The sequence below is a fragment of the Ranitomeya variabilis genome, chromosome 1, assembly GCF_051348905.1.
Source record: "Ranitomeya variabilis isolate aRanVar5 chromosome 1, aRanVar5.hap1, whole genome shotgun sequence".
NCBI classification, from domain to species: Eukaryota; Metazoa; Chordata; class Amphibia; order Anura; family Dendrobatidae; genus Ranitomeya; species Ranitomeya variabilis.
The window spans coordinates 225,785,484-225,804,016 of record NC_135232.1 but is presented as its reverse complement, the minus strand read 5'-3'; the positions used below and the strand labels follow the sequence as shown (position 1 = coordinate 225,804,016).

Genomic DNA, 18,533 nt, shown 5'->3' with positions numbered 1-18,533 from the left:
GTTCAGTCATCATCTGCTGGGAAAGATGAGAACTCAGCTTGCAAGGCTGCATCAGTCAAGAACCAAACATAAGACGTAACTGCACGTCATATGTCATGAATCGTTTAAATAAAAGGATAGCCATACTGGAATGCTATCAGAAAAGGTGGAATCCCCAACTGCCAAATAAAAAAGGCTTCCAGTGGCACATCATAACTCTGAACCTAGGCAATTTGATAATGACCAAAAACATTTTTATTAAACTAAACACATATCATGCGATTGCATGAGGGAACCAGTTACTTTAAGTTTCGGCATTTAATAAAAACAAAAAGTAGCATTCTACAGTGGTGAAACAAGGTGGTAGAGTTTGACCGAGGACACACAAAGCTGAGAATCCTCTCTCACTTTGGCTACATAGTCTAGGACAGTACAGGCACGATGTTAGGTTACTTCTTCACTTCCCCAAGATCATCAATGCTGTCATCATCAACCTGTCAAAGAGAGAAACATTTACTGACGTCACTACGAAGGTCTTGCACCAATACAGACACACAAAAGCCAATAACCGTTATTGTCTCACATCCTATGTACGTACTAAACTGAAGAACACATCCACAAGATCTATCCAATTGTAATAAGCCCATAAATAACAAATAAGTTTCCTCCCCTGCCACCACAGGCTAGGAGAATGCAACTGTAAGCTGGTGATGAGCAGGTACGATTTCTGATCCTACATGCAAGGCCTTTTCTGGACTTTCTTGATGCTTGAGGCAAATGTTGAAATCCATGTTGTACCACAGTGTAACATAAACCTGCATTGAATACATGCAATTCTGCCTTTTTTGGGTGGTTAATTTTTTTATGGAATTATTTGTAATGTAAGTGACTGGTCAACACGATTCTCCAGGCCAGTGGACTACGGCAATACCAAACAAATTATTTTTCCGTCCATTGAAATATGTAAAGAGTGGTTTGCACACTAACCTGACAAGGCAAGGTGACAAAAAAAAACAAAAAAAAAAAAACAAGAAATGAAGATTTTGGGTACTCACCGTAAAATCTCTCTCAGAGACTTTATTTCTACTGCTTGCTCACTAACAGACAAGCCTTGTGCCAGTTGATGGGGTGTATGCTGCTCGGGAGGAGCTAATTTTTTTGCATCACCAGCCTCCTAGTAGCATTTACCCATGTTTTTTTGTGTCCCCCAATGAAGTGATAAAGAGAAACGAATTCTGGTGTTCAACTTTTTTCTCTCTATGTCATTTACTGTACAGGATAAGAGGGTTTTGTCCGGGCTGAATAAAAAGTGTGCAGTCACTCTATACGTCTGCCGAATCATGACAGTGTGTTATGCACATTATCACAATTCAGCTATAGTCTCTGCAAGGGGGGTCAGCAATGTGACCATATGTAGGTAACTTGCACCAGATCTCATCCCACTTCATCCCTAACCTCACCACACTCTTCATCCTTAACCTATCTCTTCAACCTATCACTAACAACTGGCGTTTTCTAATCATGCTTCAAACATGCCTCAATAAAACCCATCCTCAAAAAGCCCTCTCCACCCATCCTTTGTATGTAGCTATCGTCCCATATCACCTCTACTCTATGCTTCAAAACTACTGGAACAACAAGTCCATCTTAAACTGTCCTCCCATCTCTCTTCCTGCTCCCTTTTCGACAGCTTACAATCTGGCTTCTGACCGCATCACTCCACTGAAACTGTCCTAACTAAAGTTGCCAATGATCTATTAACCGCCAAAGCCAAGCAACACTACTCTGTCCTCCTCCTCCTGGACCATTCCCTATTACTACAGACCCTCATCTCTTGGCATCACAGACTTGGCCATATCGTGGATCTTGTCATACCTAACAGAATGGACATTCAGTGTCTCCCACTCACACAACCTCCTCATCTCGCCCCCCTATATGTCAGAGTCCCACAAGTTTCAGTTCTAGGGCCCCTGCTCTTCTCCATTAACACCTTCGGCCTAGGACAGTTCATAGAATCTCACGACTTTCCGTATAACCTCTAGGCTGATGACAGATCTACATCTCTGGACCAGATATCACCTCCCTACAAACCAGAATCCCTCAATGTCTGTCTGCTATTTCATCCTTCTCAGCTAGATTTCTAAAACTTAATATGGACAAAACAGAATTCATCATCTTTCCCCCATCTTACTCGACCACCCCCCCCCCCCAATGGACCTATCCATTAAAGTAAATGGCTGCTCACTCTCCCCAGTCCCACAAGCTCGCTGCTTCGGGGTAAACCTTAACCCTGATCTCTCCTTCAAACCACATATCCAAGCCCTCTCCACTTCCTGCCAACTTCAACTCAAAAATATTTCCCGGATCCATACATTCCCCAACCAACAATCTAAAAAAACACTAGTGCATGCCCTCATCATCTCCCTTCTTGACTACTGCAACCTCCTGCTCTGTGGCCTCCCCTATAACGCTCTCGCACCCCTCCAGTCTATTCTAAACTCTGCTGCCCAACTAATCTACCTGTCCCCCCCCCCCGCTATTCCCCGGCCCCTCCCCTCTGTCAATCCCTGCACTGGCTCCCCATTACCCAGAGACTCCAGTACAAAACCCTAACCATGACATACAAAGCCATCCAAAACCTGTGTCCTCCATACATTTGTGACCTAGTCTCCCGATACTTGCCTGCACGCAACCTCCAATCCTCACAAGATCTCCTTCTCTACTCCCCTCAATCGCAGACAAGATTTCTCCAGCAAATCGCCCCTATTGTGGAACTCTACCACAACATATTAGACTCTCGCCAACCATGGAAACCTTCAAAAGGAACCCGAAGACCCACCTCTTCAGAAACGCCTACAACCTGCAGTAACCATCGATCCGCCAAACGACCAGCTCTGCCCTCACCTACTGTGTCCTCACCAATCCCTTGTAGACTGTGAGCCCTCGCGGACAGGGTCCTCTCTTCTTCAGTACCAGTCGTGACTTGTATTGTTAAGATTACTGTACTTGCTTTTTATTATGTATACACCTCCTCACATGTAATACGCCATGGAATAAATGGCGCTATAATAATAAATTATACTTGTGGTCAGGGGCCAAATAGCTTCATCTGCCGACTTTTCATTTCAGCCCGGACAACCCATTGAACTACCCAAGTATGTCAGTACATAGTTAAAATCTCAAACTGTGGAGCTATAAAGGCAGCGACAGACTACTTGAGTAGGTCCCTGGCTGCCAATGGATCCTATCGGTGCCATGTGATAGCGTCACGTGGAGGGGGGACAATGGGAGCCAGCGCAAGTAATCACTGGCAACTGATCCATTTATGTGCTGTTGAGATTGAAAGTGTCATCTACAGTTGTGCTCAAAAGTTTACACACCCCGGCAGAATGTTTGCTTTCTTGGCCTTTTTTCAGGGAATATGAACAACAACACTAACTTTTTCTCCACTCATGGTTAGTAGTTGGGTGAAGCCATTTATTGTCAAACTACTGTGTTTTCTCTTTTTAAATCCTAATGACAACCCAAAACATCCAAATGACCGTGATCAAAAGTTCACATACCCTGGCAATTTTGGCCTGATAACAAGCACAGAAGTTGACACAAATGGGTTTGAATGGCTACTAAAGGTAACATCCTCACCTGTGACCTGTTTGCTTGTAATCAGTGTGTGTGCATAAAAGCTGAGTGAGTTTCTGAGATCCAGACACACGCTTGCATCTTTCATACAGCGACTGACGTTTTTGGATTATGAGTCATGGGGAAAGCAAAAGAATGGTCAACGGATCTACAGGAAAAGGTAGTTGAACTGTATAAAACAGGAAAGGGATACAAAAAGATATCCAAGGAATTGATAATGCCAGTCAGCAGTGTTCAAACTGTGATTAACAAATGGAAAATCGGGGACTCTAAAAACAAAATCACGGTCAGGTAGACCAACAAAAATGTTGTCCACAATTGCCAGGAAAATTGTTCGGGATGCAAAGAAAAACCCACAAATAACATCAGCTGAAATACAGGATTCTCTGAAAACTAGCAATGTGGCTGTTTCAAGATGCACAATAAGCAGGCAGTTGAAGAAAAATGGGCTGCATGGTCGAGTCGCCAGAAGAAAGCCATTACTGCGCAAATGCCACAAGTATCTCACCTACAATATGCAAAACAGCACAGAGACAAGCCTCAAAACTTCTGGAACAAAGTAATTTGGAGTGATGAGGCCAAAATTGAACTTTTTGGCCACAATCCTAAACGTTACATTTGGAGAGGACAACAAGGCCTATGATGAATGGAACACCATTCCTACTGTAAAGCACGTAGGTGGATCGCTGATGTTTTGGAGATGTGTGAGCTACAAAGGCACAGGAAACTTCGTCAAAGTTGAAGGAAAGATGAATGCAGCACATTATCAGCAAATACTGGAGGCAAATTTGCACTTGTCAGCCCGGAAGCTGCGCATGGGACGTACTTGGACGTTCCAACATGACAACGGTCCAAAACACAAGGCAAAGTCGACCTGTCATTGGCTACAGTAGAATAATGTGAAGGTTCTGAAGTGGACATCTCCGTATCCTGACCTCAATATCATTGAGCCACTCTGGGGAGATCTCAAGCGCAGTTCATTCTAGACAGCACAGGAATTTACAGGAATTGGAGGCTTTTTTTGCCAAGAAGAGTGGGCAGCTTTACCATCTGAGAAAATTAAGAACCTCATCCACAACTACCACAAAAGACTTCAAGCTGTCATTGATGTTAGAGGGGGTAATACATGGTATAAAGAAATGGGTATGTGAACTTAAGACCAGGGTCATTTGGATGTTTTGGGTGGTCATGATTTAAAAAGAGAAAACACAGTAGCTTGACAATAAATGATTTCACCCAACCACTAACCATGAGTGAAGAAAATGTTTTGGTGTTAGCATTCATATTCTCTGAAACAAGGTAAAGAAAGCAAAAATTCTGCCAGGGTATGTAAACTTTTAAGCACAACTGTAAATGGTTAAGGGAGCTCAGATTCATTCGCTGCTGTTAGAGACAGATGCTACCTGTGTAATACAGCCGGCATCTGCCCTGTATAGAGTGGGTTGAGCTCCTGAACCCCCTCTGCACACATTGTCACTCTCTGAGGAGTATGAAGGCAGAGTTCTCAGGGAGGTGGCATTATTCCTCCCCGCTGAGGGACATCTCAGTCCATTGCCTGAAGAGAGATGCTCATCTCACCCCAGGGCAGAAGCAGACTTGCCTACACGAGTAGTTATGCCTCAAAGGATGTAAAAAAGTGGTGTAAATACGCATACAGAAGCCCAAACAAGATAGCAATACTAGCACTGGTAGGCAAGAGCCATCCTTAATAGAAAAATACTATATATCACCTCTTTGGTCAGGTAGCTGTCAACAAAGCAACATACTTATTCTCACTCATCAATTGCACAAAAACATTGTACAGATGTGGTCTGTGTTTCCAGTAGGTTACCTCTGGCCACTTTTCCTGGATTACATCAATAATATCATCTGTGAAGTCTCCCTGAATAATGATTTCATCTTCCCCCGTCACTGAGGCACCACAGGAGAATTTCTGAGCAAAGAATCGTTGTGCTTCCTTGAGATCAATTTCTGCAAAGATAAATTACCATCAATGAGCAAATATAAGAATCAGGATTGAGGTCCGCTCACAAGACTTCTCAGACTCACCAAATGTCGCCAGCCCGCACACTCTGGTTACGTATTTCTTCTTTGCTCTGGGGATTTTCGCTATTGTAACCTTTTGGGGTACAGTCTTTTTCTTCTGTTTAATCTGACCTCTTCCTCCTGCAAAAGTTCAAACCCTTGAATCAAATCTATGCAATAAAAAGGTGGCCTAAATCCATTCTTCCAACTGGTGTGCCAGATTAACTACTTTTAATTACTCCACATTATTATTATTAGTTGTTTTTTTTTTTAATAACATTAACCCGTAATGATGCCAATTTTCATTTTCGCATTTTTGATTTCTATGTCTCTTCCAAGAGCAGTAAGTTTTATATTTTTGAGTCGACAGTGGGGTGAAATGGTGAAAAAATATTCAAACCTGCAATTCTGGCATGATTTTACACCACTTATGTGGTAAAGAAAAAAAAATTACCCAATTTTTTTTTTTATTATTATTACTTCAGTGGCTTAAAAAGAATCTAATATTACTAAATCGATTTTTTGTTTGCGCTGCCTTTTTCAGAGATCCATACAATTTTTTTTTTCTGTAGACTGATGTTTGTGTGCTGAGCTGCAGTATTTATTGATACCATTTTAGGGTACATAGGGCATTTTGATCACTTTCTATTGCATGTTTTAAAAGGTTTGGTAGGTAACTGAAAACCAAAAATTCTGGAGCTTCTTTATATTTTTCTTAGAAGTTAAATAATTTTATATTTTGCTAGATTGGGCTATTACGGACAGTGACAATGATTATATATTTTTTTTTACATTTCTTTATTATTGCATAGAATAACAATCAGCACCTGCGCTGTGTGGGGCACCCACACATGGTGTACTGTTCTGTCCTCAGGAGGGAAGGTGTTAAGGTGGGCAGACATCTTAGGCTGCTTTTCATGGAAGTATAATGTGGTCGCAATAAAACAGGTTTTGTGCCCATATTACGTTGTGTGAAACTGGCCATACATAGCAGTTAGTCGAGTGTGCCAATGACAAGGGTTTTTAATAAAAATGTATGAACCACTGCGCCCCACCTCTTCAAAAGAAATCAACATGCCAAATCCTACCTCCCTGACATCTGCTGGGTGACTTACTCCAGCTGGGTTTACATGCTGAAATTAGTCCCCAAAAACGGACAGCACTGGTACAGCAAAAGGAGAATGAGGTGAGTACCTGTAATTTTTATTTTACTTGTGTAATTACAGCATTTAAGAAGGACATCTCAGAACAGTGGACAACCTCTTTACCGGATGCATACTTCACTGCACATACCCATAAAATATACAGTGTACAGTGCCTTGCCAAATTATTCGCTTCCCTGGAAATTTTCAACCTTTTCCCACATATCATGCTTCAAACAAAGATACCAAATATAAATTTTTGCTGAAGAATCAACAATAAGTGGAACACAATTGTGAAGTTGAACGAAATTTAGTGGTTATTTTTAATTTTTGTGGAAATTCAAAAACTGAAAAGTGGGGAGTGCAATATTATTCAGCCCCTTTACCTTACTACTTTGTTGTGCCACCTTTTGCTGTGATTACAGCTGCAAGTCGCTTGGGGTATGTCGCTATCAGTTTTGTACATGGAGAGACTGAAATTCTTGCCCATTCTTCCTTGGCAAAAAGCTCGAGCTCAGTGAGGTTTGATGGAGATCGTTTGTGAACAGCAGTTTTCAGCTCTTTCCACAGATTCTTGATTGGATTGAGGTCTGGACTTTGACTTGGCCATTCTAACACCTGGATACGTTTATTTGTGAACCATTCCATTGTAAATTTTGCTTTATGTTTGGGATCATTGTCTTGTTGGGAGACAAATCCCTGTCCCAGTATCAGGCCTTTTGCAGACTCCAACAGGTATTCTTCAACAATGGTCCTGTATTTGGCTCCATCCATCTTCCCATCAATTTTAACCATCTTCGCTGTCCCTGCTGAAGAAAAGCAGGCCCAAACTACGATGCTGCCACCACCATGTTTGAGAGTGGGGATTATGTGTTCAGGGTGATGAGCCGTGTTGCCTTTACGCCAAACATATCGTTTGGCATTGTTGCCAAAAAGTTTGATTTTGGTTTCATCTGACCAGAGCACCTTCTTCTACATGTTTGTCTCCCAGGTGGCTTGTTGCAAACCTTAAACTACACTTTTTATGGATATCTTTGAGAAATGGCTTTCTTGCCACTCTTCCATAAAGGCCAGATTTGTGCAGTGTACGACTGATTGTTGTCCTATGGACAGACTGTCCCACCTCAGCTGTAGATCTCTGCAGTTCATCCAGAGTGATCATGGGCCTCTTGGCTGCATCTCTGATCAGTCTTCTCCTTGTTTGAGATGAAAGTTTAGAGGGACGGCCGGGTCTTGGTAGATTTGCAGTGGTATGATACTCCTTCCATTTCAATATGATCGCTTGCACAGTGCTCCTTGGGATGTTTAAAGTTTTGGAAATCATTTTGTATCCAAATCCAGCTTGAAACTTCTCCACAAGAGTATCACGGACCTGCCTGTTGTGTTCCTTGGTCTTCATGATGCTCTCTGTGCTTCAAACAGAACCTTGAGTGTATCACAGAGCAGGTGCATTTATACGGAGACTTGGTTACACACAGGTGGATTATATTTATCATCATTAGACATTTAGGACAACATTGGATCATTCAGAGATCTACAATGAACTTCTGGAGTGAGTTTGCTGCACTGAAAGTAAAGGGGCAGAATATTATTGCACGCCCCACTTTTCAGTTTTTGATTTTCGACAAACATTTTAATAACCAATAAATTTCGTTCAACTTCACAATTGTGTTCCACTTGTTGATTCTTCACCAAAAATATAAATTTCGTATCTTTATGTTTGAAGCATGATATGTGGGAAAAGGTTAAAATGTTCCAGGGAGCCGAATACTTTCGCAAGGCACTGTATGTCTTCAAAAGGGAACTTATGTGAAAAAACGCTATTAATTTGCAGACTTGGGGTTAATCTGCAGTTTAATAGCATTATGAAGCCTTGCGGCCTCCGCACTGACAGCCCAGCAGCCGAAAGGAAATTAACTTTCTCTTGGCAGCCTCCGGCTTTCAGTCATAGAGGCGCAGCTTCAGTTACCACACAATACATAGTGCCGGGGGTATGGTTCTAGTCGTTGCACACCGACAGTCGACTGCATGTTGATGCACTGCTGACTTAGCTGTCCATCAGTGCCAGGGCGTGGTTACACCCATCGCTTACTGTATACTGAGCGGTGACTCAAATGGCGCTCTTATGACTGAAAGCTGGAGGCTGCCGGAGGATTAAAATTAATTTCCTTCCGGCAGCAGAGCTTTCAATGCGGCCACCACACGATTTCAGAACGTTATTAAGTGCAGCACTTACAGTAAGTGTACTGCAATGAATTAGACCAGAATTTCAGAATTGAACCAGAAGGGAATTGAAGGTAACTGGATACATAGTCACCGTAAACAATGTTTCTGTTTGTTTTCATTCTTACCCCCATAGTCATTCACTTCCTACTAACCTACTAATTCTTATACATAGTAATGAACTGGTTATCTTTTCCTCCATCCCATCAGCTTCTCAGAACTGTTCCTCAACATAAAATCCTGTGTGTCCAAACACAGACAGCCACCTCATGCCATCTCCAGCTCCCACCTAACACTTTCTCTGCTCCTCTCTGCCAGCAAAATCTCTCTAAATCCTGGTCCTCCTAACCACATCCCCTCAGTCACTTCTACCTCCCATTCACAATCGATCACAAATTTCCACAACCTTTATAACCTTATATACATTCACCCAGCCCCCGCTCCCTCAGGGTATCTAACAGGAGCTCTATGGAACGCTCACTGTCTGCAACAAACTGGCATACAGCCATGATTTTTTCACTACTAACAAACTCTCCTTTCTTCGGCATCATTGAAATCTGGCTCACCCCCTCTGATACAGCCTCTCCAGCTGCACTTTTGGTGGATTCCATCTCTCTCACACCCCCAACCCAGCAATAAGCATGGTGGATAAGTTGTTTTTCTCCTGTCAGATACGTACTCCTTCACCCCAATTCCACTGACACCCTCCATTACTCTCCCTTCTTTTGGAGGTGTACTCAGTGCGCATCTACTCCCCCTTAACTGGCTGTCATTTACCGCCCTCCAGGGCCAGCCACCACCTTTTTTGACCACTTCACCAACTGGCTACTTGATTTGTTTGCAGCCGACATCCCCACTATCAAGAGTGACTTCAACATCCCCATTACACTTCCCATTCAGCTGTGTCTAAGCTTCTATCTCACTTCCTCCTTCAGCCTTGCTCAATGCCACTTTGTGGCCACACACTGGACCTCATCTTCACCCGCCTCTGTTCCCTATCTAACCTCTCCAACTCACCTCTAATAATAATAATATTTTTTTTTCTATCGCGCCAACATACTGTGCAGAACATGACATTTTAGAGGGGATTTTTACAGACAATAGACATTACAGCATAACAATGAACACATAGACCAAAACAAACCTCTCCCTCTGTCTGACCACACCTACTTACATTCTCTTTCTACTCCTCTCCAGGTGCACATTCCCAACTCCACAAGCTTGCTTACCCTAGCAGAAATCACAAACACCTTGTTCTACACTCACTTTCTGAATCCCTTCTCCCTCTTGCAGACATAAGTTCCTTACAAAATGAAAAATGCTGCTTCCGCTGTATATACCACCACAACAGTTGCAGCTCTCAAATTGATCTCCCCCGTCACACACACCAAAGCTCCCACAATCAACAGGCAACCCTGGCACACCAGCCTGTCTAAAGAACTGATTCGGGCTTCCAGGGTTGCTGAGCGGAGTTGGAAAATATCCCACTCCAACAAGCACTCCATCACATTCAAACAATCCCTCACTACTTTCAAGACCACACTCTCTGCAGCAAAACAAATATACTTTACATCATTGATATCCTTCCTGTCTCACAACCTTAAACAGCTATTCAACACTTTCAATTCTCTCCTTCGTCATTCAACGGCTCCTTCCTCTCCTCTCAGCTGAAGACTTTGCCTCATTCTTCAAGCGGAAGATTAATGACTTGTCATGAGAGAACGTGCTCGAATAACATATTATCCTCGGATAATATATTCGAGTCCCTGCAGCTGCATGATATGAAGCAGTAGATAGCCACAACACATGCAGGGATTGCCAAACAAACAGGCAACCCTGCATGTGTTACGGTTGTCTACCGCCGCAAAACATGCAGCCACAGGGATTCGAATATATTATCCGAGCATGCCCAAGATACTCGAACACCACGATATCTGAGCACGTTAGCTCATCACTATTGATAACAGAGAAAACTTTGGCCTACAGTTCCCACAGCCCCATCTCAATTATTCAGCCCTCCTCCTTCAAAACCAGCTTCTCCGCTATTACGGAAAATAAACTTTTTTCTCTACTCGCCAGAACACATCTCCCCACCTGTACACTTGACCCGCTCCCATCCCACACCTAACTACCGTCTTCATCCCAACCTTAACCCATCTCTTCAACCTATCACTAACAACTGGTGCCTTCTCAACTTGCTTCAAACATACCTCAATCACACCCACCCTCAAAAAAGCCCTCCCTTGACCCATTCTCCGTGTCTAGCTATCGCCCCATATAACTTCTCCCCTATGCCTCAAAACTACTGGAACAACATTGTCCATTCTTGAACTGTTCTCCCATCTCTCCTCCCTCTTTGATTGCTTACAATCTGGTTTCTGACCACATCTTTCCACTGAAACTGCCCTGACTTAAGTCACCAACCTACTAACCGACAAATACAAGCGACACTAATCTGTCCTTCGACACAGTGGACCATTTTCTCTTACTACAGATTCTCTTATCTCTTGACATCACAGGCCTGCCCTATCCTGGATCTCTTCACACCTAACAGGACATTCAGTGTCTCCCACTCACACACCACCTCCTCCTCATCTTGCCCCCTATCTGTTGGTGTCCCCCAAGTTGAGTTCTAGGACCCCTGCTCTACACCTTTGGCCAGGGATAGCTCAGCGTCCCATGGCTTTCTGTATCATCTCAATGCTGAAAATACACAAATCTCTCTGGACCTAATATCACCTCCTTACTAACCAGAATCCCACTATATCTGGCTGCTATATCACCCTTCTGTGCTAGATTTCTAAAACTTAACATGAACAAAACAGATTTGGTCATATTTCCCCCATATCACTCAACCACCCACCCCCAACAGACCTATCCATCAAAGTCAATGACTGCTCATTCTCCCCAGTTCTGCAAGGTCACTGCCTCAGTGTAATCCATGACTCTGATCTCTTCTTCAAACCACAAATCCAAGCCCTCTCCACTTCCTGCCGACTCCAACTCAAAAATATTTCCTGAATCTGCAAACACACTAGTGCATGCCCTCATCATCTCCCACCTTGACTACTGCAACCTCCTACTCTGTGGCCTCCTTTCTAACACATTAACCCCATATCTGCAAGTTAACTTTTTTGTTTGTTTGTTTTTTAAAGAAACACATTTTTGCTGATTAGAAATGTTTTACCTCTTTTTTGTTTTTTCTTCTCCTCCTCTTCACCTATGGGACCTGACCCCTCGCCAGGAGTTTCTTGTTTGGGAGAGTTTCCTAGAAAAAAATAAAAATAAAACAGTTTGTGACAGGCAATATCTACATGAAGATAGAGAAATAATAATAATAATAATAATAATAATAATAAATACTGGTCCCTTGTTTGACAGGGAAAAAAAACGCACAGAAAAAGGACTATTGAACCTAAAGGCATGTATGTTATGTGCTTAGAAGTTTGCTAACAGTCAGAATAGAGAGAATAGGGAGGATAGAAAGCAGAAATCTTAGGCCATGTTCACACGATCCTTTTTTTGATCCTTTTTTTGATCCTTTTTTTTTGCAGGTCCTGATTTGGAAAACCCGCAGTGCAAAACTGCACTGCTGATTTTCCTGCAGTTTCTTCTGCAGATTCCTCTGCGGGTTTTCAACAGCACTTTCCTATTGGTGCCTGTTGAAAACAGGAGCTGAATCCGCAGAAAGAAGTGACATGGTACTTCTTTTTTTCTGCAGGCAAATCCTCGCGGATTTGCCTGAGAAAAAAAGGATAGTGGGCACAGCGGTTTTTGTTTTCCATAGAGTAACATTGGACTGTACCCTGCATGGAAAAAGGACCTGAAAAAAAAAAGGATCAAAAAAAGGATTGTGTGAACATAGCCTTAAAATGTTTTGGAATTGAAACAAAATACATCAGACAACTACATAAACTGTAGAACCTCTGAGAAACTAAAGACAATAAGGAATATACTACAACTAGCTATTGAACCCGTTCTACGCCCGGGTGGCGAGCATTTATATTGGAATATGGTCTCCATCCTGGTATGTGCTGCTCCCATCCTGTCATATGCTGCTCCATCCTGCGCCCCCATCCTGTCATGTGCTGCTCCACCGTGTCATGTGCTGCTCCATCCTGCACCCCCATCCTGTCATGTGCTGCTCCACCGTGTCATGTGCTGCTCCATCCTGCATCCCCATCCTGCCATGTGCTGCTCCACCGTGTCATGTGCTGCTCCATCCTGCGCCCCCATCCTGTCATGTGCTGCTCCACCGTGTCATGTGCTGCTCCATCCTGCGCCCCCATCCTGTCATGTGCCACTCCACCGTGTCATGTGCTGCTCCATCCTCATCCCCATCCTGTCATGTGCTCCCATCCTGCGCCCCCATCCTATCACGTGCTGCTCCATCCTGCGCCCCCATCAGTGCGGGCGGCTGTGCTGAGTGCGGGCGGCTGTGCTGAGTGCGGGCGGCTGTGCTGAGTGCGGGCGGCTGTATGTGGCTGTGCTGAGTGCGGGCGGCTGTATGTGGCTGTGCTGGGTGCGGGCGGCTGTGCTGGGTGCGGCAGCTGTGGACGGCTGTGCTGGGTGCGGTGGCTGTGCTGGGTGCGGCGGCTGTGCGTGGCTGTAGGTGGCTGTGCGTGGCTGTGGGAGGCTGTGCGTGGCTGTGCTGGGTGCGGCGGCTGTGGGCGGCTGTGCTGGGTGCGGCGGCTGTGCTGGGTGCGGTGGCTGTGCTGGGTGCGGCGGCTGTGCTGGGTGCGGCGGCTGTCCGTGGCTGTGGGCGGCTGTGCGTGGCTGTGGGCGGCTGTGCGTGGCTGTGGGCGGCTGTGCGTGGCTGTGGGCGGCTGTGCGTGGCTGTGGGCGGCTGTGCGTGGCTGTGGCGGCTGTGCGTGGCTGTGGCGGCTGTGCGTGGCTGTGGCGGCTGTGCGTGGCTGTGGCGGCTGTGCGTGGCTGTGGCGGCTGTGTGTGGCTGTGCTGGGTGCGGCGGATGTGCTGGGTGCGGCGGCTGTGCTGGGTGCGGCGGCTGTGGGTGGCTGTGCTGGGTGCAGCGGTTGTGCGTGGCTGTGGGCGGCTGTGCTGGGTGCGGTGGCTGTGCGTGGCTGTGCTGGGTGCGGCGGATGTGCTGGGTGCGGCGGCCGTGCTGGGTGCGGCGGCTGTGCTGGGTGCGGCGGCTGTGCTGGGTGCGGCGGCTGTGCTGGGTGCGGCGGCTGTGCTGGGTGCGGCGGCTGTGCTGGGTGCGGCGGCTGTGCTGGGTGCGGCGGCTGTGGGTGGCTGTGCTGGGTGCAGCGGTTGTGCGTGGCTGTGGGCGGCTGTGCTGGGTGCGGTGGCTGTGGGCGGCTGTGCTGGGTGCGGCGGCTGTGCGTGGCTGTGGGCGGCTGTGGGCGGCTGTGCTGGGTGCGGCGGCTGTGCTGGGTGCGGCGGCTGTCCGTGGCTGTGGGCGGCTGTGCGTGGCTGTGGGTGGCTGTGGGAGGCTGTGCTGGGTGCGGCGGCTGTGCGTGGCTGTAGGCGGCTGTGGCGGCTGTGCTGGGTGCGGCGGATGTGCTGGGTGCGGCGGCTGTGCTGGGTGCGGCGGCTGTGGGTGGCTGTGCTGGGTGCGGCGGCTGTGCGTGGCTGTGGGCGGCTGTGCGTGGCTGTGGGCGGCTGTGCTGGGTGCGGCGGCTGTGCGTGGCTGTGGTCGGCTGTGCTGGGTGCGGCGGCTGTGCGTGGCTGTGGGCGGCTGTGCGTGGCTGTGGGCGGCTGTGCTGGGTGCGGCGGCTGTGCGTGGCTGTGGTCGGCTGTGCTGGGTGCGGCGGCTGTGCGTGGCTATGGGTGGCTGTGGGCAGCTGTGCTGGGTGCGGCGGCTGTGCTGGGTGCGGCTGTGCGTGGCTGTGGGCGCCTGTGCGTGGCTGTGGGCGGCTGTGCTGGGTGCGGCGGCTGTGCGTGGCTGTGGTCGGCTGTGCTGGGTGCGGCGGCTGTGCGTGGCTGTGGGCGGCTGTGCGTGGCTGTGGGCGGCTGTGCTGGGTGCGGCGGCTGTGCGTGGCTGTGGTCGGCTGTGCTGGGTGCGGCGGCTGTGCGTGGCTATGGGTGGCTGTGGGCAGCTGTGCTGGGTGCGGCGGCTGTGCTGGGTGCGGCTGTGCGTGGCTGTGGGCGCCTGTGCGTGGCTGTGGGCGGCTATGGTCGGCTGTGCTGGGTGCAGCGGCTGTGCGTTGCTGTGGGCGGCTGTGCGTGGCTGTGCTGGGCGCAGCGGCTGTGCTGGGTGCGGCCATTTTCTTGGTCCTGCTCCCGGAGTCGGCGCCTGCGCAGTCCGCGCTTTCCGGCGCCATTTTCTTGAAGACACTGCAATGTGTCTTCAAGAAAATGGCGCCGGAAAGCGCGGACTGCGCAGGCGCCGATTCCGGGAGCAGGGGGACAGTCACGGCCCGGAAGCGCGTCGGTGGAACGGGTCAGGTAAGTATACTCACCCTCCGCCTCCTGGCTCGTCCCTGCTTGTCCGGTGGAGATCGCGGTGTGCGTTCAGCGCTTACGCATACCGCGATCTCCTGGGAGCGTCGCTCTGTGCGGTCCAGACTGCGCCGGCGCGTGCGCTTGCGCAGTCTATAGAGGCTTCGGACAGAGTGACGCTCCCAGCGTTATATTATAGATTTTGGTACAAGAAAATAACAAAAAAATTAGTGAGTGCAGGTGACGTTCACATCTCATGTCATGAGATATTTAGTGCCCACTACATGGTAATCTAATGAAATCACCTGGTGATGATAGCATATGATGGGTGTTGCGCTCATCATATGTTCATAATCTCATATTAGATTTGTGTAACTGTTTTGTTCCATCGTGCAAATATCACACAGCGCCAGTTATTATTTTCCATGTAACGTGAGGCTGTTGCACTTCAGTGTCAAGATATCCATCCTTTCCACTTTGTACAGAGATGCCATACACTGTAGTAGAGTCCATTGCCATTGACTAATAGGGTCTCTCAGCTTCAGCTGCTGTTTGTTGTGCTGACAAGAAAATTAAGATTTTGGGTACTCATCGTAAAATCTTTCTTGGAGCCTTCATTAGGTGACACAGGTAACCATAGGTGTATACTGCTGCCATTAGGAGGCTAACACCAAGCAATAAATAAAAAAATAAAAACTTAGCTCCTCTTCAGTAGTACACACACACCAACCAGATCCAAACAGATCAGTTGTGTGAAAGCAGTAGGAAAAACAATCTAAAACAGAACACAGACTAGCCCAACTTAACATTTAGAAGGGAAGGTGCCGTGTCTCCCAATAAAGGCTCCGAGAAAGATTTTACGGTGAGTACCCAAAATCTTCATTTCTCTATCCCTTCATTGGGGAACACAGGGACTACTTTGAAATGTCCCATGGCTTCCTAAGTGTGGGAAGGGAAGAAAAAAAAAGGGCTAACCAAATGTAAGAGCAGAGACGAGAATCCCAGATTGGAAACTAGCCACTGTAATATGCAAAACCTTTCTAGCCAGGCCCGAAATAGCCAAGGAGAAGGATAACAGTGGGTACTCTAACACCTGTAAAAGGTAGGAACAGATAAATAAGAAGCAACTTAGACAGCTGCCACAGAGGCCTAAAAAAGAATGGTGAAGGAGAGGCCCCTAGGCCCAGATGAAGAGAGTAGGAACGACAGGGATGGTGTTCTGTCCCTTGCCAGTCTGCATCCAGAATGGCAGAGGGATCCAGACTGTAAGACCATTAAGATGGCTCTCAAGACACAAGCAGGGAATATGAATGACTAAGGAATCTGCTCCCGACACATAGGGCGCTGAGCTGCACTCTGACCAGATACAATATATCCTAGAGACCGATGGTAGAAGGAAAAATGGAAAGAGAGAAGGATCTCTCCCACAATGAATAAGAGGACCGAACGCAGGAGCACCATGACCCGAGAAGATCAGCAAGTGAAGGCAACAGGGCAGGGCTGGAAAAACAGTTGGTGGAAGGGCTTTCCAGGGAGCAAGGAAGTATGACTTAAAAAGGGTAAGAAGAAAAGTGCAGTAGAGCGTTCAACACCAGATCGGGGCCCCCAAGGTTCACGGGAGGTCACTAGAAAGTTAATAAGCATGCACAACCCACAGGAAAACTGGAAAGGATAAAAGCTAGTTTACTTTGAAAGTAAAGTAGAATACTGACCTTAGGGAGCCGAGGAACACACAAGAATCAAGGCCCGACATAAGGATGTCAGGAGGGAGAGAAGAGGAAGGAGAGAATAAGAGGCATTCCACACTTAGGCCGCAATCAAGACGTGATTGAAGAAACCGGAGATTGAACACTGCTGTTCATGACCTAGGCCGTGAAACAGAAAGTAGGGAAAATCGTGATAGTGAAGAGGATGCAGCTGGAAACAGATATGGACGTTTCCAGAAGGAGACTGTAAGAAATAGACTATCTGTGCAAGAGAGGACTGAAGGAAAGGGAAAGAATGAAGTTTTGGAGAAACAAATTGCTGAGTTGTAGAATATGGAAGTGGACTGAAAGTCCCTGTAGAGCACCCTGGTTGCCTTTGGATCAATATTGGACATGTTCCGCCATAAGCAAGAATTGACCGATGAGACAACCTTTCTCCTGTCAAAGGCTTTTCGCAGGTCAGGAAGCAGGTAGAAAGTAACTAGCTGTGGACGAGTGAACTGCTGAAACACCAGCAGGTGACAAGATATCTCTGCCAAGGATGACTACGATAAGAGTTCCACCTTGGAAGGGAGAAGAAAAAAGTGTTTCTTCTTGGAAAGTAAAAGAGAAACCTACCACTCCAGGTTCCAAATGAAGAATGACTTACCCAGTCTACAGGCGATCTTGAACTGTGCAATGATGGAATAAAGTTCCTAACTGCGAAGAAGGATGTCTGTCAACACGAACTTCCTTCGCTCTGAAGGGGTCCTTTACGACGAAGGAGGGTAGGACACCACTACTAGGCTAAGAATAGAGTATGCTCGAATTAGAGGGCATAGGAAGGAAGTTAGGGTGATTGAGCTCCAAGAAGAGTAAAGAACACATCTTCAGGGAGAGAAGGGCAGCTCGTGTTCCAAGAGGAAGGATAATGAACCCTTTTTTGGGGAGAAAAGGACTGCTCATGCTCGTGATGAACCAGGCAACTGAGGCGCAATTGATAATCAGGGTGAAGAGCGTGAATGAAGTGGGTGTGCCTCGCTAGATAGCGGACAGAGCACTTGGGTCGCTGATATAACCAGTCCTATGCCGAGATCTCCATCTGCGCATGCGCCACCCCGGGCAGCCATTTTCCCGGAGTCCACCGCATAGGAAACCATGGAACTGCAGGGGCTCTGGCCTTTCACAAAATGTCGGCAGAGCCCCCAGCAGCACCGGACACGCGCATTGGTGCGCCGCACACGCGCATTGGTGCGCCGCACATCCAAACACCCCCTGCGGCCTGCAGCCATGCTCCACTCTTTCCTCCAGCCGTGACCCGCCTGCCTGTGGTTGCCCTGGAAACTCTACATGTGTTAGGGGGATAGGCTCCTACCAGATTGACCTGGAAGACAACAGTAGTGATGCAATCCCACACTGTACTCTCGGTCATTGGGGA

At 47.1% G+C, this 18,533-nt stretch overlaps 1 protein-coding gene across 2 annotated transcripts in view; it reads right to left on the bottom strand.

Moving 5' to 3' along the window:
- Positions 1 to 211: 211 nt before the first annotated feature.
- Positions 212 to 18,533, bottom strand: part of DENR (density regulated re-initiation and release factor) — a 32,670-nt gene continuing 14,348 nt past the window's right edge. For both annotated transcript variants that reach the window (XM_077293165.1, XM_077293164.1), the window contains exons 5-8: positions 12,196 to 12,276; positions 5,668 to 5,784; positions 5,450 to 5,589; positions 212 to 473 (exon numbers count right to left, since the gene is read on the bottom strand). In XM_077293165.1, the coding sequence (XP_077149280.1) occupies positions 429 to 473; positions 5,450 to 5,589; positions 5,668 to 5,784; positions 12,196 to 12,276 (383 nt within the window). In that variant the 3' untranslated portion in view covers positions 212 to 428. The remainder of the gene's footprint in view (positions 474 to 5,449; positions 5,590 to 5,667; positions 5,785 to 12,195; positions 12,277 to 18,533) is intronic.